Below are 23,403 nucleotides of genomic sequence, written 5' to 3' on the forward strand. Positions count from 1 at the left end.
CCCTTACTACTAACTGCTCTGGACAGGCAGCATGGGTCTTAACCTCGGAGCTGCTCTGACAGGCAGAAGCTCACACTCTACCTAGACCTACTGAATCCAAATCTGCATTTTAGGAAAATCCCCAGGTGGTTTATGTACCTGAGTTTGAGAGGCAGTGCTCTAGCACACTGCCCTTTTACGGTACAACCATGAAACTCAGGGTATTTACGCTGCCATTATTTACACTGCCACACTATAACATGGCACATTATGATGTTGATACCTGGCCACTGTCGAATGGGCAGGCCCCATTCAAGATTCACTGATTGTTCTGACAAGGTCCTTCATAGCAAAAGGATCAAGATCAGAATCATACATTGGATCTGGTCGTCAACTCTCCTTGGTCTCCTTTAGAACAGTCTTCAACTTTCCTTGACTTGTGTGACCTTGACACTTGAAGATTCTGCAAATTAGCTGTCATCTTGAGTTTGATACATTTTCATGACAAAATTCAGGTCATGAATTTAACGGGATATCACAGGCACTTCTTTTGGCAGGGATGTTGCAGAAGTGATGCACCCTTCTCATTGCATCCTGTTGGTGGTGAGGATTTCAATTTGTCCTATACCGAAGATGTCCACTTGGATCACTTGATCAAGGGAGTGTCTGCTAGCCTTCTCCACAGCCAATCCCCCCTTTGGTAATTAAGCATTCTATAGGTAGGTGCTTTATAAATATGTAAGTTGCCTATTTCTCATTAAACCTTCCACTTAGCCATTTTTCAATTTATAGCAGTATAAACCTGTAGTGACCTGTTTTATTCAGTGGGTTATAATCCGTTAGTCTCATGATTAATTTTCACACTCAAATTGTCCCTGTTTTGGCCCTGGGCCCATTCAAGCTGGTTTCTGCATCCTTTTGATATGTCTCTATCATTGTGTGAACATTTTCTTTCACAAAAAAGTGTTTCAGGCTCATTTTGTTCTTTTCTACCCCCCAGTCCTTAGTCCCAGTGCTTGGAAATGCAGACATTTGTCTAAGAATTCTTTGTTCCTTTTAGTGGAAAATGGTATTTAGAAGCAAAGATCTGAGTGATAAATATGCCCATTGCTATTGCAGCATCACTGCCCCCAGATCCTCTCAGGAGGCAAAACAGGGAATGCATACATGTGGATATATGTACACAGGTCTGTATATATGTGTATGTACACACACACACACACAAACACATCTACCTGTACATGTGAGTTCACATTAATACATCCAATTCCCAAATACCAGCACACCATAGAGTTGATTCTAATTTTCTCCCTTTCTGCATTTGTATCTGGGTTTTGTTTTGTTTTGTTTTGTTTGAGAGAGAGAGAGAACACAAGCGATGGAGGGGCAGAGAGAGAGAGAGAATCTGAAGCAGGCTCCAGGCTCTATTCTGTCAGCACAGAATCCAATGTGGGGCTAAAGTCACGAACCATGAGACCATGACCTGAGCTGAAGTCAGACACTTAACCAACTAAGCCACCCAGGTGCCCCTGTAACTCCCTTTTCCAATTGTGACAAACCTGGCTTCCACTGTCCTTCATATTTTCACTCATTTGGTTAATTCCCTGTATGTAACCAATCTCCCATCTGCACTCTACTCACTCTGCTGGGGCTGTGTTACCAAGCTGTCCCCTAGTCTGCACAGATGCCGTTCTCACCCTACTGCAGCCTACCCCACTCTCAATCCCACAGCCATACACAGTCACCTAATGGCTTTAGGCCTGAATGGAGGAGGTAGAGGACACGGCTTTTTTATGAACTCCACAGTGATTCCAATGTGCAGTGAGGGCTGGCAGCCAGTGGGGTACATCATCTAACTGAGTTATGGCCACTCAGTCTACAAGGGGCTTTAATGATTCAGTGGACTCTGGTGCACAGGGGCAAAGTGTGGGGGAAAGGGGCAAAGTGCTGAGGCAGGAGAATTGGAGAAACTCCAGCAGCCACCATTTCTTTCTTTTCTTCTTCTTTTTTTTTTTGTTACAGCATCCTGGTTCTCCACCCCACAGCTTTAACAAATACCACTACGGACCCCAATCCCAGAGATTCTGATTTCACAGGTCTGTTTTTTGAAACCAAAACAAAACAACAAAAACTGCTCCCTGGGGCATGCAGGCTGTCCACTCAGCCCCTCCCTGCATTGAAAGGGAGAGAGGTCGGCTTGTGAGTAATTATCAAAAGCAGGGGATGCAAACTCTTCCGGTTAAGAGTCAGACAGTGTTTCAGGCTTTGGGGGCCAGAAACTCTGTTGCAGCGTGAAAGCCACTGCAGACAATTCTGAAACATGGATGGTGTGGCTGTGAAACATTATGTACAAAAACAGGCAGTGCATTGGATTTTGCCCAAGGTTGTAAGCTTTGCACACTCTTGATCAGAAGGCAAAGGTTTTGAAATTTGTATTTTAAGCCCTCCAATTTCAAATTATGCTATTGACAGGGACATTTTAATTAAGCAGAAAGTAATTACCTATATGGACTCAAATATTTCCTGATGTGATTTTTATTTTCCTGCTCTTGTTCTTACAAAAATGATTTAAGACCTAATCTTGTCCCCCGGTCAAGCTAATCTCCCGGGTCAGGTTCACAGAGATCTTGCATTTGCTGTGTTTCCCCCCCCCCCCCCACTTGTCTTCTTGTTTTGATTCCAGATTAAACAGCTAGCAGCAGGCATATTTAAATGGACACCAAATCCAAGTGCTAACTACAGACCTGGTAGACATAGGGGTTGTACTGAGACTCAAGTATGTCATTCACAGAGGGGTGCAGCACAGCCACCATGTGCCATTTCCTGCTTCCCTTGGCCCAGCCATAGGCCTGGAGCACCCATCAGGCTCCAGAGGAACAGGGCAAGGGACTGGGAAGCCGAAAGTGAGGAAGCATCTTGCTGACTGATCTGTTCTTTGGAAAATACATCCAGTGCTCACACCTGAAAGTAAAGGCCCCTATTTTCATAGTCTAAACTAGGTCATTCAAATCTCAAGTTATCTGTCACTTGTTTTATTTTTCAACTTTTTTTAATGATTATTTTTGACAGTGTGAGTGGGGGAGGGGCAGAGAGAGAGGGAGACACAGAATCGGAAGCAGGCTCCAGACTCTCAGCTGTCAACAGAGCCCAACGGACCTGAGCTGAAGTCAGACGCTTACCCCACTGAACCACCCAGGAACCCCTGACACTTGCTTTTGATAGTAGGATAGGTTCTTCCTTTAAAATGGCCAGGGTATAGAGCAATATCCTGGTCCCTATCACATGGTGTCTGCCCAAGACACTCGGGCAGGGGAGGTGAGAGGCAGGTGGAGCACAGCCCATTTCTGTTGGCAACTGGGGAACAGCAGCAGCCATGTGGTGTCAGCAGCTAACAAAACAGTAATTTTTAAGCAGCAGGTTGAGACTTTTTAGCACACACCAACTCAAAGACCAGAAAAACACTTCTCAGCTTTCTATGTAATGGTGCCGTTTATCGTATGACAGTCTTGCCATTTTGTAAAGTTGGAGCGATTCCTTGTTTCCCCAAACTGCCAAAAAGCTCCACTGTCCCTCTTTTTGTTGATTCCACTCTTACACTGAGCTGCACCATCACACATTTGAGAGCCCTCCTCATGGCAATAAAATTGAGTGTGTTTTCATTTGGGCACATGGGTTTTAAAGAACTTGTTGGGCCTCAGCCCCCAATATCCGAGCTCCTAGCTACCGAGTGGCATCTTTGATCTCTTGGGAAGAAGTGTGAGGAAACCCACCAATGCATGCAAGGCACACATCTCAGAATAGGACTTGAAAAGCAGGACAGGTGCTGTGTTGTTCATTGTCATTCAACGATGCTCACTGGGTTGTCAGTGCCAGGTTCTGGTTCTAACTGGTCGCCCTGCAAAGCACCAGGAGACCTCAGTTTAGGGGAGGAAACGACAAAAGCAAGTAAATAATGAGAATTTCAGTAAGTGTATGCCTGGGGCAGGGTTGGTGAAGATACTACTTTCAAGAGATCTCTGTAAGCATGGATCCCAACAGCCAGCCATTGTCCAAACTAATGTGCAGGGATGGTTAAGTATGAAGTCGGTTAAATGTTTTTGCTCTGCCTGAACCGGATGATGTTTCTTTTCTTTGTGCAAAAAAGAAAAAGATAAGTGCCTATTTTGAATTTGCAAATGCAGCCATTTCCTTTATTTGTACTAAGGCTGCATAATGTGGGCTTTGTAAAGTCCGCAGGTCTGAAAGCAGGATACATTTCTAATAGAAACAGCAAAGCGATAAATTACCATGATTTTGTACCCCCTGCAGCTATTAGCTCCACCATACTTCAGGAATGTTGCTTTCATTTTATAGAAACTCTACAAATATTGGTTTGTCAGAAAGACAAATATTAAATGAAAATTGTCCTCAAACACGAGAAAAAGTATGCAGAGTACACACATGGCAGACTTGTGGAATAAATTGTATGGGGAAGAACAGTGTGCAATACAATTTACTGGAATTCACAAACTCGGGTGATTATGCCAGAAACTGAGTATTCGACTAAACGGAAGAAAATAACTTTACAATGTAAAGCTGTCCAGACTGGGAACACTTGTGTTAAATGTGAAAGCTTGCTTTTTAAAAAACAGAATACCCTAACAGTTTAGAGATTCTGATTTGACTTTTAACGGGATTTTTAACTGAATTTAAAATTTAACTGGATTGCTTGTTTTTTTGAAAGTCAATCCCAGCCATATCACAGCACTGTGATACCGGGGGGTACATTAACTTCTGTAAGCCCCAACTTTCTCATTGTGAATGTCAGGTAAGAGGAGCGTCCGATGCACAGTAGCGGGTACCCATGGTTAACCCCACAGAACACATGGCCCTGACAACGGTACATGGGGGCTTGCAGCCAGGTCTGTGTGAGGTCCAGGGGCGCAAACACGACACAGAGAACTGGTCCTCAAGGAATTCACGAGCTGCCTGACACCTGCTCTTTTAAGTGGCTACAGGAGCCCTGGAGAGACAACGAATGTGCTGGGTGGGGAGAAGGGCCAAGAAGCTGCAAAGAGAAGACCCCAATGCTGGCCACAACGAGCACGCCCAAGAAAGGAACAGGAGGGTAGGGAGGAGGGAAGTGTGCCTGGGACTGATCCGTGGTGGTCCCAGTCACCTGCATGGCGTGGAATGCTGCTGACACCCAATTCAGATAAAACCCCCTTCATTTTCAGTGCCCACTTACCATGCGTCCAACTCTACTAATTCTTGCCAACTTTGTACCTCAGAGATCTCAAAGTAAATATCCACTTGTCCTTACAACAGAGAAGCTAGGATTTCATTTGGTTCTCCACACACAAACCATACACCATTTAACAAAGAAATTCTGGTCGCAACAGAGGCCACCACACAATTTTTAATTTAAAATTTTAAGACTACGGGGCACCTGGGTGGCTCAGTCGGGTAAACGTCCAGCTTCGGCTCAGGTCATGATCTCATAGTTCATGAGTTCAGGCCCCGCGTCGGGCTCTGCGCTGACAGCTCGGATCCTGGAGCCTGCTTCAAATTCTGTGCCTCCCTCTCTGTCTTTGTCCCTCCCCTGCTCACACTCTGTTTCTCTCTCAAAAATAAACATAAAATTAAAAAAAAAATTTAAGACTAAAGTCCTTGAAATGATAAAAGTGGTTATACAAAAATTTGATAAAATTAAAAATGAGGAAGCTCACAGGTTTTTGGGGTACAATTTATTCAAAGCATTTCACAATAAAATTATATTAGGTTCAAATACATGAACATACAATTACATATAAAACACTGTACTTTCCAAAAGTTTACAATGATGTTTACTTTTTAGACTGTTTCCTTGTAATTTTAGTCTAAAACATTATTGAGTTCTAGAATTATGTCTGCTATTTGTTTCAGTTTTGCAATTAGACATTTAGAAAGCACTTATTAGCCCACCTAGAATATACAATTATATTTTAAATATTTAAATTCGAGGGGGAAGCAGTTATAGTGCTGTTTAGAGTGCTAGATAATGATAGATAATAGATAATAATAAAAGAATGCTAGATAATGCTATTTCCTCTGTACTACCCTGCATTTTATCAGAGTCCATATACAAGGCTGGCTTAGAGTCACTTCATACAAGTAAGACTATATTCTGTACTCTCAAGTCTCTGGCCCAGGCAACTGAGAAGTCCAGGGTAAGCCCCAAGGCCGTGCCTCATCTGAGAGACCTGTTTCAATGGAGATCAGTAAAATATTGCTCAACTAACTTTTGGTTAGTGTAACTGCAAAAAATAAGGCCAGTGGAATCACTGATGGAGTGAGGCTCTTGGCAAATCGGACAATATCAAAACCACAACAGGTACGGGTCCTGCACCTGGAGCAAACAAAGGAGAGCTTCATTAAGTCCTCTAGGCCAGGACTCGACATTGGCTGAGGCCTCTGATGTGTTAGGTCTAACGGCACAAAACAGAGACAAAGGAAACAATGCCACGATGACATTTACTTCTTGGCTTCCCTCCTTCAGCCTCCTCTTTCATGCTACTTGCAGGCTCTAGATGAAGGATGGTTGGTTCCATGAAGACTCAGGTTAGCAGCACAACCAGCATGAGACCAGCTTACTTCCTGCAAGGCAAGGTCTCCCCTCGTGTAGATAGTGGGAACCACTGATTTCAAATGGGAGAAGCAATACGCCAAAACAAGGATAAACCTCCAATAAAACATTTTCAGCTTTCTTGGTAATTAACTACCTAATCCCCAAATAGGTCACTGTTACATATTAAGATACTTCTGTAATGGTAAACTGTTTCACAACCCAGCCTGCATTCTTTTACAATAATTACTAAACGATTTGGGGATAACTTTGACAAAACTGAATACAAACCACAATCTCCTTCCTATATAAGATCACATATTCATAGGATAAGTATGAAGTAACAAGCCTGGTATGGGATGTACCTATGCTGACAAACACCCGAAAGCAAGACAAGAGGAAACGCGCTGCTCGGCTTCATGACCAAAGTCATGGCTAGGACTCAGAGGCATCTATGAACAGACGTCCTCGGAATTCTTCGTGATAGAAGGGAAAGCATAGTGGGGAGTGTCCAGGCGTTGGCAAATAGCACCCTGACCAAGAGCAAGCAACGGTCTGAGTTTCTGCTTTTCACTGGAAAACAAGTGCTAGATGACTTACAACATGGCTGCTAGTGCCAGCATTTTACAAAATTGGAAAATTATGCAGGGTTTCACACATGAATAGAATTTCCTATCATAGAATAGTAAAGCCTTAGAAGGCGCACTGAGCATCATTTTGTCTAGCTCCAAAATTTTCACATAAACAATATTAACAAGCAAGTCTTAAATAAAGGAATAACATTTTATGAAAATAATGAACAAAACAGAGCAGGGGAGACATCAAGAGTGTTTGAGAGAAGAACCTTGAAAAGGTACAGCTTCAAACGTCAGACACCATGAAGAAAATGCCGTATATTTATGTTGTAGGCAAAACCCCAACAAAGCCTAGTGACTAAGTGCACGCCATTGCTGTCAATAAGGTGTTGAACATGTACTTTATGAATAAAAAAAATACACAAAGTAACTTTTCATTTATTTATTCTGTCCTCTCAAATATATTTAAAAAATAACATTTTAGACACTGAACCACAAATACACACAAAATAAAGTAGTGACTGCTTATTTCACAGAGGATTTCCCCTTGATTCCTTTAGCTGCTTTGCATAAAATTCGAAGCTTTCCTGTTGAGACAAAAAGGGAGGGAAGTTACAGGTACAGTTTCTAGCAAGAGCTGATGGCACAAAACTCAGAAGTCATAAAATGCTGCGAAGCGATAGCAAAGACCACCGGGCCCGTGGCAGCTGCTGTCTTCTCAAGCCTCCGCACTCCTTTCTATTCATGAAATCACCAATTCAAGGGCCCCAAGTCCAGAGTTAAAGCCAGCACCAAGAGCCTCCACCGTGTGGGCACATAGGTATTTACGCCTGGGTACGGAGGGTTCAAATAAACATGGTGTACTAACTTGCAAATTAATGACACAATAAAAAGGAATTTGGCATGTATGATTTCTCTTATTAGAACAAAGCAAAACAAAATTTACTGGGCGACCGATTAAAAATGGGCAGAGGACCTGAACAGACATTTTTTCCAAAGACATCCAGATGGCCAACAGACCCAAGAAAAGGTGCTCAACATCACTCATCATCAGGAAAAAGGCAAATCAAAACCACAATGAGGTAGCACCTAATACCTGGCTAGTATCAGAAAGACAAGAAGTTAAGTGATGGCAAGGATGTGGAGATAAGGGAACCCTCGTGCACCGCTGGTGAGAATGCAAACTGGTATAGCCAGTGGAAAAGGCAGTATGGAGGGGTTCTTCAAAAAACTAAAAATGGAAATACCATATGATCCAGTAAGTCCACTACTGAGTATTCACCAAAACAAAACAAAATCAGCAATTTGAAAAGACATGCACCCTCATGTTCACCGCAGTATTATTTACAGTAGCCAAGACACGGAGACAACTTAAGTGTGCACGAGCGGATGAATGGATAGAGAAAATGTGATGTACGTATCATTATATATGTATGACACATACAACGGATTGTTATTCAGCCACAAGAAGAATAAAATCTTCTCATTTGCAACAACATGGATGGACCCTTGAGAACGTTAAGTGAAACGGAATAAATCAGAAAAGGTACATACTATATAGCCTCACTTACATGTGGAATATAAAAAACAAAACAAAAATCAAAAAACATAAAGCCCCAAGCTCATGGGTATAGAGAACAGACTTGTGGTTGCCTCAGGTGGGTGAAGGGGGTCAAAAGGTACAAATTTCTGGTTATAAAATGATTAAATCATGGGGATGTAATGTATAGGGCTAGAATATTGTAGTGCATGTCTTTTTTTTTTTTTTTTTTTTTACAATAGGCTCCACATCCAACATGGGGCATAAACTCAAAACTCTGAGGTTAAGAGTCAGATGCTCTACCAACTGGGCCAAACAGGTGCCCCACATATTTTAAAGTAGCTAGGAGAGTGGATCTTGAAAATTCTCATCACAAGAAAAAAAAATTTATTAACTATGTGTGGTGTGGATGTTAACGGATTTACCATGATCATTATAAAAAAAATACCGAATCATTACGTTATACTTCTGAAACTATTATAAGGTTATGTCAATTACACCTCAATAAAAAAAGAAACCTTCCTAGATGAAGAAATAAAAACCAACTTGTTTAAAATGAACAAGTAATTAATAGGGACACAATATACTAGGCTATTGAAATACAGGCCATTAAATCCTATTTCAAGTTGAAATGATGAGAGAACTGCCCCAAGGACATTTGATAAATCCATACCTATAGTTGAAGGTCTGAGACTGACCTTGTGTTTTAAACCTCAGCCCCAGAGTGCTATGTTCTCCCACAGCCAAACTCACGGCAGGACTATTCAGTTCCTGAAGCTCTCCCCTGAGGGTTCTTCACAGAGATCTAATCCTCATGTAATTAAGTATTCAACTTATTTTTTTTTTTACACATTAATATGAAGCATACGTAAATCTGTAGAGGTATTTTTTTCTCCTTAATTAAGAAATACTCACAGGGGGTTCAGTGAAAGGGACAGGCTCACCAGCATTCCTCAGCAAAACTGCATAACGCTTTAGAAACAGATCATTCAATTTTATATTCCTTGCAGTCAAATTTTCATACAGTGCTTTAGCAGACGCAGCATCCTTGTCTAAGACTGAAAAAAAAGATATTAATCATAGATAAAGACCACCTACCTTACTCTCTTCTCAAAACACAGCCATTCAAGGACTCCCGAATCCCTTTATCCCAAGGCAAATGAATAGTTAACTACTTTCAGCAAAAAGCCACATTCAGAAACTACCAGCTCCCTCCCTCGCTCTTCCTCACACCTCTAATTCAGCATTATTCAGTATAAAAGAGAAGATGATAAATAAGGCTATTAAGAGACCCAGGATAGTTAAAGTGGCCATAAACCAAAGTAAACATACACCATTCAACACTCTTCTGCTTAAAACCATACTTAAAAAAAGAAAAATTTTTTAACGTTTATTTTTGAGAGAGACAGAGTGTGAGTGGGAGAGAGGCAGAGAGAGAGGGAGACAGAATCCAAAGTAGGCCCAGGCTCTGAGCTTGTTAGCACAGAGCCCTACGCGGGGCTTAAACTCAAGGACCATAAGATCACGCTCTAAGCCGAAGTCGAACACTTAACCGACTGAGCCACCCAGGCACCCCTTAATCCACACTTCGAAATCAAGCCAATTCAAGGATTGTTGTGGGGAGGGTCATGTAAATTATGTGGAAATCTAGATCTACATCATGGTGAAGATCATCAGCTAAACACCACCAAAAAGACTTTCAATACATTCTCCTATTGTAAACTAAGCAAATATGAGGGATATATAGTTAGCTACAATGACAAAAATAATCTAAATACGTTAATCAATCTACATTAAAAAAACTATACACATCTACATAACATTAATGACTTACACTAATATTTCACTTAAATGGATGATGAAGTAGCCTAGGAGCTAAGTTTAGCTGGTTTTCCAGTTGTAGCTGATGTGTAGAAATTTTACTTTGAGGTTTACTATTGGGATCACAAGGTCTCTGCTAACAATCACTGTTGGTAACTCAACTCTTTAACATTTAAGCACCTAACAATCTCCTACCCTACACCAGTGCTGTATAACCAATCCCAACTCCAGCACAGCCAGGGCAAGCCTGCAGGATGGACAGAAGTCTAGGGATCAATCTCAGGATCTCCGAAAAGGGAGTGAGGGTGGGTGACTCATCAGCTCTCACTGGGCTTAAACAGATCTTTGCAGTTTGGGTGAAGTCAATTTCCTATCTATAAATCCTTTGTTATCCTCCCTCAGGGACCAAATCCTTTCCCTGACACTGTAAAGGGCACAGCCCAAACTCTACCATCTTCCAGGAAGCTATTCAGAAAACTCTTCCCTCTTGCCTTTCACTACCTTCCTGGTCTCCCTGCTCTTTCCTGTCCCAATTCCCAAGTGGGATTACAAAAGTTAGTAGCAGTTTTATGCTGTTTGACACTATTTTGTGGTATTTAGTCATTATTTAACATCTCCCAATCCCCCAAATGGAACTTTGAGAAATTTTGTGATTATTGCCTCTATTTTGAAATAGATCATGGTCACCTTGTAAGGTGGGGAGAAATGAAGAACCAGTTGACTAATTCTGATTGCAGTTTGTTGTCCTGACAACAATAAAATCAACACAGCAATTCTTTATTTAGCCCTTGCCTCATGTGAGCAAATCAGTTCGTGGCAGGTAGATAGGTGATCATCACTTAGAAATGAAATGCTTATATTTATCTTGACTACTGAGGAAACTTTAGCATGGTTCCCTTTCATGTGTGATGAGCTGGCAATCAGGGAGCAAAGTGCTTAAAAGAGTGGAATTTCAACTGTGGTTTAAAGTAAAATCTTGGGGCCCACTTTTAATGAAGAGGTCTGTTATTTCAGAAATGTAGGCAGGTGGGGAGGGTACTGAAGAGGCAAGAAGGCAAGTCACGTGACAGTCTCAAATATGTGCCTATCTCTTGTTTTGTTTCAGGTGGCCTTGGGGAGACTGGATTGGTTCCCAGTGTGTGCACTCAAGTGGACTTCCAAGTCTTGCCAGGAGCCCGGGATCCTATTCAACAAAGCTGGGCCCCTCTGAAGATGCCCAGTGATACTTTTTAATGTTAAAATTAGACGAATAATTACCTATTTTTCTTAAATGTGCTTTTAAAACATATTCTGAAGCTAAGTCAATTATTTATATCATGATTACCTGATATTTAGGATTACTGTCTTTGAGCCAAAGACTTAGTTGACAACACTACAAATATCTAAATGACTTAAATACAACATAGTCAGATTAAACTTATTACCATAGCTTTTCATGATAGAAGTGTATGCTTCTTCCTTTTCAATTAATTCAGGAATCAATTCTAACAAAGATTTCAGAGTTGATGCCTAGGAAATTAAATACAGGAAATGTTACCACAGCTCAAAAGAAGAGTGAAATAAAACACTGGTATACGTACATTATATCAGAGAATCTTCACAACAGTTAGAACAGAACTGCCTATTCAATTTAATAAACTTTTTTCCCTTCTAGTGTATCTTAGTATTTTATTGTTGATTGGATAACTGACAGCCAAACAAACATTTTTCAAAAATTAATGCAATTCCACTTACATTTCTATAAACTGTTTTCTAAAATATCATAAAGACTGCTTCTTTTGTCAACTAGTAACCTTACCAAGAAATTAGGAAATCCTAAAGAGCAGAAACAGATATCAACGATGTCTCAAGGTGCCAAGACAAAATGTGAAGAATTCAGTCCTTCTGAGTTTTCATGCTTTGAATATAAACAGAGCATTTCCAGATATCCCTGGAATGTTTACTTGGTTACTTTCAGAGGTATCTAGACACGCCAGTGGGTTTGGCTCCTATAGTGAAGACAGACCTGCCATACTCTAGTGAGTAACCAAACACATTCCAATATTGCTGGATAAACCAAGGATGGGTTTTATATACTACCTGGCTTAATTATTCTACTGTCAAACAGGCAGACACTGTAACTGGAATTCTTAAAAATCCTAATTCACTTTTTACATGTTTTCTCAACCTATATATCTGGACCTGCATCCTTCCAGGACTTCCTGCAATTTAAAGTCTCCTGGGAGGAATGTCCTCAACAGATGTTTTACTGTACATTTCCTGTCCATCTTCCAAGCAAGGCAGTAGGTACTTGGCATGTGGGCACAGACCCGTGTGCAGAGCGACAAATGCCTTTTAGATTCCTTATACTTTTTAATCCACAAATTTAAAAAAAAAGTCTCTTTGAAAGGAAAAAGAGCAACTAATAAGTACTTCTGAAAAGCTGTTTGCTGTAAATAAATATGAATAAGAGATAAAAAGTGCAACTGGGTAAATTAAAAACACTCCAAAACCAGTGTGTTAGTATGAGAGAAATTAAGGAGAACTAGACAGACTCTCAGACTAGAAACCTAAATGTTTTGCATAAAACAAACATTACAACTGGCACTTGGTTTAAAACTTTGTATGTGCCCAAATAAACTGACAATGAGGTTTATGTTGCTTCAGAGGTAAAATCAGACCTACAAATATTTTTTGGAACTGTACTTTTATTTTTTTTCACATCAAAAATAGGACTTGGCTTTGTTTTATACACACATACACACATGTAGCTTTTTAGTGTAAATGAGGTAACCACACAAATTGAGAACATTAATTTGTGGCACGTGCCAGTTTTAAAGCCAAGTGGCTCATCTACCTGACGGCTTGGACCTGAGAAATGGCTGGCATAGCCACCAGCACAGAGACGCTCTGCAGGAGGACAGCTCCCTCTGTAGGGCTTCCCCACTGTTAAATGGACCAAGTGACCTAAGCAACAGGATATTTATCTTCCTTTCTAGGGCTCTGTCTTTCTTCTTCTTTTTTTTAAAAAGTAATCTCTGCTTATAACGAGGGGCTCAAACTTACAATCCTGAGATCAAGACTCGCACGCTCCATCGACTGAGCCAGCTGGGTGCCCCTGTAAGGGCCCTTTCTTGAGGCTCTTCACACACAACTACATGAACGGGCGATTCACTGCATGAAAGTGTTTTGCATTTCCAGGACAAAAGGAGCCTAGACTGACTCTGTCTCAGTATCTAAAAAAGTGAACAAGTATAGACAAGCAAAATCTTGGGTCTCTGTAGTGTTTTTATGTAAGGCACTGAACCAACAAGCTCTTCTGTGAAACTCAGGTTCCCGAACAAGACTGGCTTCTAGCCTCCCTGACTGGCCAGCAAATCCCGCACAGTACCTTTCCTGGTTTCCGAGAACTCCTAACGCAGAACACCAAGAAAATTGCAGTTTGTTCAGCAATCGCGCCGCATCTCTAAAAATTCAAACGTTATTCAGTAAGCGAAGGTTTTTGATAAACAAGGAGACCAAGGTGAATATTTCCAATTAACAAAGTTCACAATAATACAGTAATGTGTCATTACCAACAGGAAGGCCTAATTGTCAACCACTTTTTTTAAGGCAAGAAAAAGAAAACAAACTCCAGCTATGCCAAGCTTTTGTGAGTGGAGTGCTGTCCTTGGCACCGCGAGTATGAAGTTTGTTTAAAAAGAAAAGGGAAAAATTAAACCGATGCTTCAACAACCACAGAATAAGGTTTAGGACTGCAAAGAAAGAGGGGAAAAAAGAAGCACTATTCCTCTCCAATTATTCTGCCAAGCATTCACAAGTGAGCTAGGGATCATAAGGTTAATTATACATTTAATAAGGTGTCAGGGAGATAACTGCTCGTTTCTTTATAAAAATTAAAATGTACAAAGCAAGTTCTCTTTAAAGTATAATTACCTACACTTATGCATACAAAAGGACTGATTTCAATCTCTCTATTTTATAAAAGGCTTTCATTGCAACAGACAGCCAGCGCTTGAGAAAGAGACAAAAGTTAAACTCAAAAAAAAAAAGTTTATATGACAGACCAGAGAAATCAAGTGTCTATCCCATCTTAGATGCTATAGTAAAATCAAATATGGCAAGACAATATTTTAGTTTACACTCATCACAGATGTCATTCTCTTAAGTTTCTAAGAGCACGCTGTTCTTTCAAAGCTTTAAAACATTGTCAATACTAAAATGGATAGTATAAAAAGAACTTTTGGGGACACACAGAGCATTTACATTATAAACTGATGTTTTCGACATCTGTGAATAAAATATTCTTCACCGAGGCAAGAATAATCTTTTACTGTTTGACAAGCAGGTAAAGGACAGGTGAAGGGTTTATCATCCAAAGCGTCTGTCTGCTGAAGGGGTTGACAATGAAGAGACTGTGGCCGATGTCTCAACGCACAGCTGCCACCAAGAGCCCTGCAGAGGCCGCTGTGTGAGTGCGGCTCCGAGGGCACAGGCACCCACCTCACCCGCTGGCCGCTGTGCACGCTAAGAGCCAGGGCGATGATGGCTCAGGACAAGCTGGCAGATAAAGAACTATCAAAATAGTGTGTTGAAATGGAGTGAATACTATCACATGAATAATTAGAGACACGTAACCCCCCCGGTAGGTACACTTAGATATGTACAGATACGTACATGCAAAGATAAAGCTTTAGAGTTTATTTCTTTTAGGTGGAACTTTTAACACTAAAGGCAGCAAGACAAAACCACGAAAAGATTCCTGAAATCCCTATGTATGATCAACTGCCTTTGCTGTTTAGTTAAAAAAAAAAAAAAAAAAAAAAAAAAAAGGCGGGGAAGGGGAGAGGAGAAAAAAGTAACCAAATCAAACAAGAACATTCCCAATTAACTAGAATTTCTCTCTGTCCAGGAACAAAAAGTAAAAAAAAAAAACAACCTCAGAGGCACATGCCAATTTCCACCTTTTGCAAAACTGTTCACACAGGAATTTCTCAAGAACTCCTTTTAAAAATGGCTTGGGTTCTGTTGTCAAACTAGCTGAACTTTAAGGATTAAAACTAGGGCTCCAGCACAGGGGTACGGTTTCCCCTTCCCCATCTACCACTTAATATGTTTCGCAGCTCGTAAAAATGGAATGGAATATAGTACTATTTACTATCAGAAATTGGTCCCAGGCCTCAATTTGACACAGGGAGTCTACACAAACACTGCTGTTGGCGGGATCACGGTGACTGTTTGACTGCCACCTGCTGGGAAGGGCTCCCCAGCGGTGCCTGTTTGTGTACATTGCCAGTGGCAGCTCCGATCACCCACCGTTCTGTCGGCACTTGGCACAGCTTTATATTTAGTGCTGTTAAAATGGCATGAATGCAGTTGTCTCCTTCCCTGAAGATTGCTAATTTAACTGCAAGTGCGGGCCACAGAGACCTGCATTTGTCATTTAATGTGTCTGTGACACACAAGTGAATAGAAAGCAAATTCAACTCTTAATAAACCTTGAATAAGGCACTGAGAATGTTTGAGTATTCAAGTGAGAAGCTGTACTTGAAAAGCAAACATTTCCTACTTTTTGTTTGCAAACTGTGTTGCCATGGTGATGCAGTCTTTAGAGCATTAGAGAAATTAAAGTAGGAAATCAAAGGAAGGGCTTTGCATTACCTATCTGCACAAAAGCATTTGTCTTTAAATCGTTCAGCAAAACACATCTTCCCTCACTCCCCCTTAAATCTAAGGGCAGTTCTAGTCCAGTCTGGCATCTTTCAAACCAACAACCTCCCGCTTACAAGCCAGTCTTTGTCATGTGACCTGGATCCACAGTGAATTTAAATGTACTAGCAGCACCATGCTCTATTTCCAGTATGCTACCCTATACTTAGGTCTAGTAATTTCTCAGTTTATTTCCCATAAGCCACAAGCCCCACTGTCCAGATGTGGCGACTTGTTACCTGTAGGAGAGCTCTGGCGTCATCCACTTTGCCTGAATCCAGAAGCTGAAGGAAAAGATCAGTGACAGGTTTGTAAACTGCAAACTGATTGGCCAGTCTCTCTGCCATGATGCTTACTGAAAAAATAACAGGTAAGAAAACTCTTTTGTTTAAACTGTAGTATAACTCATTCACCAAAGAAATCTGGTCCAGCCTCACCAGAGAGAAAATGTGCTTCTGTGTTCTTTTAGCAAGAACAGCTCACTTACTCTTTTCAACTGCTGGTTCCAACTGCTCCTCTATTACTTTTCTGAATAAGTATGTCAAGCCAAAGTACTGGGGTTTCACGGTTTCATTTCCAGAAGTAAGCATATTTTCAATGTTTTCAATTGCAACATCTATGTTATTGCTGTCAAAGAGTAAAACAAATTATTAAAGAAGTATTTGCTTTTGTATTAATCTTGTAGGCAGTTTCAGTATAAGAACTTAAGACATTGACACATACAAATACTTTAGGAAAAACGGAAAACAGATTTACAACGAACCAGATAAAAACCACTAGGCAAAGCTGAACTGCACATTTAGGTCACAAAAGCAATCGCTAGGCAGTTTATGCTACAATAATCGAAGTAGTTGCTTATTGTAAAACACTGCCCTAGAGACAAGATCAAACAGCTAATTAATGACAGTCCCTTAAGAAAACAGTTTACCTTAAATATTTAATTTGATTTTGTAGCTCTTTGGGTATCAAATGAGAACTTGTTTAAGTGCTCTAACTTCAGCTTTCTGATCTACAACTGCTTCCTGCTGCATGAGGTGAAGATAATAATTGCGTAACACCTCAGGATTCTTCAAGCTGCTGCTGAGGTCTTCGAAGGTCTATTTGCATGTCTTTCAACCAGTCACATCAATTTGTTTTTGTCAGGTATCATACATTTGAAAAATAATTAATTTATACTAAAATTCTCAGAAAAAAGTACCTTTACACTCAAAATCAATTACATGGCCCTATTTAACAAGTTATGATAAAAAATGATCTGTATGACTATCTTTTTGGCCAAGGTACTCCTAACTGATACTTTACAGTCATGATATGGCACTCAGAATCCAAATAATCAATTTTTTGTTGGAATTCTTACCTAAAACATAAGAATCTTCTAATAAAAATGAACACCCTGTTACAGTAAGTTTTTCTCATGGGTTTCAGTGAGATAGTTCCATAATAGTGAATAAAATCACATTCTCTACATCATATAAAACTGTGTTTAATATGGTAGCATTTTAAAATTCATCCAGATCTTACTTGGATAATTTCCTTGATCTTCTAATCTAAAATAATCACATCCTCTTATTAAGGGAAAATTCAAAGTTCTACCTGGCAGGGGATGGGAACCATTTTAAAAGGAAAAAACAAAACAAAACACAGCTTTTCTGCCCAAAGAAATAGAAACAAACAAAAGACCCTGCAAAAACAAACATTATATTTTGATTATCGCAACCCATCAACTGTATGTGAGATTAACTACTCAAGAACAAAGCACGCAGAGTGTCAATTCCATAATTATCCCATGAATCTTTAACTTAGGCAACGTACTTTGCTAGAGACGTTAATAAAAATCAAGTTCTAATTTACTGCTACAGTGGCATGTCTCCATAAGGAATCTAGAGGTGATGGTAAAAAAACCACCTCTAAACACCTCTCTTCCTATGCGTGTGTGTTGACAGCAGGGATGAGAAGGACGGTGGGGGAAACAGAAATGCCTATTTTTAACAAGCTTGCTTGTCCCTCCGCACTCACAATGTTCTAGCAGAGTGTCACCCTCAGTGTTGCTGACAATCATATGAACTCATTTTTCACGTTTGTAACAGTGTTTCAACACAAGGGCCTGGCACGCACATGAAGAAAGTTACCACCATGGAGAAAGTTTCACAATTTTGAAAAATTTGATAAATGTCATTTGTTGGTGTAATTTAAAGCTAAAACACATTTTGTAACACATAATTATTCCCTAATAGTTCAAGGACAATCAGCAACTGACATCAATATTTCCTCTGTGTTGATACGGCTTCTAATAGCCTAAGAAAAGTTTTTAAAGGTGGTATTTGAGATAATGCTCCTTCTAGTATCCAGTGAAAGAAAAGAAACTTGAAAATACTCACTTCTTTATTTGTGCCAAAGCAGTGTTATTGATGAAAACCATATTTGAAAGTCCAATTGAATCTTCAAGTCCATTTACCATCTTCTGAATCTCCTGTATACTTTCTACATCACCCTTCAAGGCACATGCCTGAATAAGGCGGGTCACTGCTATCCTAGAAGGTGTTTGCTCCAGATCTAAGGCGGTTTTTAGCGTTTTTAGAGCCTCTACAACAGAAAAGCAGGCGACAGAGTTCTTCTTTTATGAACCGTACTGACTAATGCATTTTGAAAACCAGCTTTTAGATACGAGTACCAAATGGCTACACACAAAAAGCTATGAATAATTTATTCTAGATTACAGAAAACATTAATACTTTATGAGAAACCTAAAAAAAATAATGATCTATTTGGCTATCTATAAAATATCAGAGGCCAGAGAAATTTCTTCTTTAAATCTCAGAGAAAACACAAATGTTACTGACAGAATATGGGTTCCCTTCAGGGATAACATTTAGTGACCAATTTTAAGGAAACTGACAAGTTCAGAAAAATAGAAACAATTTTAAAAATTAAAGAGTCTCCATAAATACTGTAACTTCTACCACATTCATACTTTACCAGATTTTATTACATTCAAACATTACCTGCTTATCCAAATCTAATATCCCAAAGATTCATCTTTGGAAACAATGTCTCTCTCTAAACAGGAGCGATTACACAGAAGCAGCCAAACTAGAACATTCAACTTCCACACTAACAAATTCATTTTAAATGACTGAACACTTGGTAGATATAGAAAATAAAGATCATCAGATTCCCATGGATATAGCCACAGGTTTGTTTGTTTTTTTTTAAGTATCATACTTGTAAGTACTTGATTATGGATAAATATGAAATATCTTGATTTACTGACTCATGTGCCAGTGTAGCGAAATCATTACATTAAAGTAAAGTGGTAGACTGGGGGGGAAATTTAACACTTAGCCTAACAATCACTACTGCTATCAAGAAAAACTTCACGGCTTTTTAGAATTAAAGCAATGTAACCTAGAAAAAATGGAGACTCTGAAGGCAGCTTCCAAATGAGAACAAACCTATCTTTTACAGAAGAACGAGGGAAAGGTAATAACTAAACAGTCTATTAAAAGTGCTACAATAAAAAAAAAAAAATACGCTCAGTGTTTATTATTGAGGAAACAATTTTTAACTACTACAAACAAAAAATCCAAATCTGTGATTCTCAAATAGGAAAAATAGGTACTTCAAAAGGCACATTCTCTAATATTTTGTAAATACACACGTATAACTAGGAAACAAAATGTTATTGATATTGTTTTAATAATATAATCTATGAAACAAGCTTGATAAAATCTTCTTTAACTGGTAGTCACACATAGATAATCAACTTAAAAATATTCTAACTAAGAATACAGGCTGCTAGGGAGGATCTTCCCACGACTGGATCAAAACAGTACCAAAAACAAGATAACAATAGTGTTGAGCATTTACTACACGTAGACACAATAGTCAGCAGCTACAATCACAACTACCCTTCTGAAGTAAGTACCAATTTTATAAGTGAGAAACTGAGACAACAGAGTTTAAATAATTTGCCCAAGGTCATATTGCTAGACAGCAACCCAAGAATCCAACACCCCCACACCTGCATCTACGGGTGCACGTGTGAGTGAGAGAGAAGGACTGGGACAACAGACCACTGTATGTCCACTCAAAGGGAGCATGAGACCTTAGAACCGAAATCAAATTCCCAGAACAGGAATTGCCTTCCATATAGTTTAGGACCCAAGAGACACTCAAACGGTACCCATTCACACTCTCCCCCTGAGTCCTTTTCACAGTCTCCTTAATTTACTAGTAACACTGATTATATTGCCAAGATGCCATATAAATCAGCTATTAATATTCCAGAACAGTATACGCTTATAAAATTAGATTAAGATTGAACTGGCTTTATTTTTCTGCTTTAGATGGCATTGAGAAAAAGAAACCTGAAAAAGAGAAAGGAATTTTAAAAACTGGGAGCCCTAGTCAGCCATGGAGCAAGATAAGGAGATGGGGACTGCACCAACACCATTACCATCCTTGCCGACGACCACGGGACTCTAACAACAGGTTAGCTGACGGCGACGGTGGCATGGGGGGGTGGAGGCGGGAGTGTGGCAGGGCTCCCACTCTCGGCCAACTTCCTGCTGAACTGAACAACTGAGAGGAGTAGATGTGAAATCACATCGTAAAGTTTCTTGTAGTTTTCATAGGGTATCTAATATACAAGTGAAGGACAGTAGTCAAGTTAAAAAAATTCAGTTCAGATTCAGCTCAAAAATTAACCCCTCAAAATTAAAAAAATGTTGTGTCTTTATCTCCATGTCTACAGAAATATTTATATGAGGAGCAAGTTTACAATGTTTTAAAACTCTTTTTCATTCTACATTAAATGTCAACTTGACAAAAAGCCTTTTTTTTTTTATATTGAAAATGAAATGACAGCTTTAAAGTTTTAGTAACAAGCCCAGTCCAAAAGGACTGTCTAGATGGGCTGGCCCTGCCTGTGGAGTGCTGTGATAGAAATTTTGCAAAAGAGAAAAATCATTTACCTACTCTGTCCTAATCAATGAGAAGACCTCTAAAGACCAGAGTATTTAAGTATTACAGGCCAACATTAAAGATGCACAATTAACAACTTTCTCTCAGGCATGGGAAATTATTTTATAAATGTGCAAGTGAAGAATCACATCATTACTACAGAGCGAGGAAGAAAGGAGACACCATACTGAACGGTGAGAGTTTTTTCAACGTTCCTTAAAGATTTCCTACGTGGGTTTTGTTGGATTGGAAGACTGTGGTTTTAATGGTTTTACTGTATTGACTAAAATTCAAACGTAAAGCCTGAGAGAGGACGCTTACCTACATTTAAGAGAGTCATCGTTTTCCTCCTGGGGAGCTCACTCATAAGATCTCCAGATCCAAATCCATCCACAAATACCCTCTACCAAACAAACGGCCCCCTTTCCAGTCTTCCCCAAAGTCCTCTCCGCAGCTTTCTGGGGTTATTTTCTTAACGTTAATTTAAAAACACTAAACTCTAAACTCCAAACACTGTATTTTACTGGTGTTGGTATTATGAACTATTGAAAAAGTATTAGATTAAGTTTTAAAAATCAATATTATAATCATTTGGTGCACAACCCCACACATTTAACACTCAATTTAACTCATTTGCTATCTCACACACAACCAACACAATATGCAAGAAACAACTGCTGGGAATTGTTTCAGATGCTCTAAAGTATGTTAATTTCCAAAGCAAAATGACTTGTGCTGTGAATTTTAACGCACTTGAAAGCCTGTACTTTCTCTCGTTCTGGAACACAAATTTTGCATGTCTGAAGAGCTGTGATTCATCTTAAGAAAACCCATCTTGTGTTAAATGGAATGGAAACTGGACTAAGTGGTCAAATGACAAGTACATTCATATTCAAGCTGTATTATAAATGCATGTACAGTAATTTACGTCTCTCAGCTACCACAAAAGGCTCTTGATAAGCAGGTAATTTGCTAAATGGACTCCTTTATCCAAGTATTCGAAGGGCGTTACAAGAAAAATCTGCAGAGGCATTAATGTGACGTAAAGGTCAAGCATTGTGACATACCTTTCAAATAATCCCGCCTAACTTGCGTTATGATGAGGAGGCTGTTGGCAGCATCGTTCAGTGTGAAGCCCTTGATGTGGGTCTCAGCGCTAAAAGAAGCAGACATTTAGAAAGGAATTACTGACATGCTTCTGATACGATAATAAATGGTTGAGCACCAAGGTGAAATTATAAAAACTACTGTTCGTATGTTAAAAATATTGCTGCAAAATATCGACCTGGAGACAGCTTTTGTGTTATCCTGTCAATGGTTATAGAAGGATAATTTTTTTTTGCATTCTGACAGATGACAAAGTTGGAAATGAGCAACAAAAGAAACAAAGTACAAGATTTTTTTTAAACAATCGGTTCAGATTCTTGAATGCTGACATATTAGATGACTAAAATAACTGCATGCCCTGCATTGTTCGGCTGTATCCTAAGCTGGATACTTTTTCCTCTTTTTTCTACATTCACCATAATTATAAAATGTAAAACTATTCTTTCGGCAACAAAAATGAACATTTATTTCCAGCGCTGTATATTTTAAATATAAATGAAAGCATATTACTAACACCGTATCATTTGGTTGATTAATTTTCAAATTTCTGTCATCTAGATACATACAGGTTTTAAAGGTGAGCATACTGCACAACTAAATCCATCGTGACATTAAAATTGAAAATTTCACTCAACAATCTTGTCCCAGCCTTTTAATTTGGCAACCCCCCCCCCCCACAACTTTTTAAAACTCAAGAGCAAAAATCGCTTGACTTCTGGCTAAAACCGACATGATTAAAAAACCCTAGCCTGGGATGACTTCTGTTTGCTACACTGTTTGCACATCTCCTGTGATGAAATTTCAGTACCCTTAATGCCCCCAAGGGTTCATCTCCCGATGAGGAAATCCCCACAGGTCACGAGGAGCAAAAGCAATCGCCGCCATTTGCCTTAGCAAGCTCGGTGCTGATCTTGCTGCCAACAACCTCAGCCTGTCGACGTGAACATCGAAGCTGAGCAGATTGGGAGAAAAGCAGGGTCACTCCTAAATTATTCTCGTCAATCCCAAGAAAATCCTCCAAAGACACGGTGACGTGCCCAGCCTCTCAGTCACTTCCCAGCCTCTGAGATTCACCCCTGCAGTCCCCGGGCACAGGATTTTCTTATCCCCCCCACCCCCTGCCTGACCAATCCTCTTAATCCCACCAA

The 23,403-nt window shown here is 39.7% G+C and overlaps 1 protein-coding gene across 1 annotated transcript in view; it reads right to left on the reverse strand.

Moving 5' to 3' along the window:
- Window positions 1-7,564: 7,564 nt before the first annotated feature.
- Window positions 7,565-23,403, reverse strand: part of LRPPRC (leucine rich pentatricopeptide repeat containing) — a 106,605-nt gene continuing 90,766 nt past the window's right edge. The window contains exons 31-38 of the mRNA XM_045445886.1: window positions 22,216-22,304; window positions 18,565-18,769; window positions 16,674-16,813; window positions 16,426-16,541; window positions 13,869-13,943; window positions 11,923-12,007; window positions 9,593-9,735; window positions 7,565-7,724 (exon numbers count right to left, since the gene is read on the reverse strand). Of these exons, the coding sequence (XP_045301842.1) occupies window positions 7,668-7,724; window positions 9,593-9,735; window positions 11,923-12,007; window positions 13,869-13,943; window positions 16,426-16,541; window positions 16,674-16,813; window positions 18,565-18,769; window positions 22,216-22,304 (910 nt within the window). The 3' untranslated portion in view covers window positions 7,565-7,667. The remainder of the gene's footprint in view (window positions 7,725-9,592; window positions 9,736-11,922; window positions 12,008-13,868; window positions 13,944-16,425; window positions 16,542-16,673; window positions 16,814-18,564; window positions 18,770-22,215; window positions 22,305-23,403) is intronic.

Source organism: Leopardus geoffroyi, chromosome A3, assembly GCF_018350155.1.
Source record: "Leopardus geoffroyi isolate Oge1 chromosome A3, O.geoffroyi_Oge1_pat1.0, whole genome shotgun sequence".
In the NCBI taxonomy this organism is placed as follows: Eukaryota; Metazoa; Chordata; class Mammalia; order Carnivora; family Felidae; genus Leopardus; species Leopardus geoffroyi.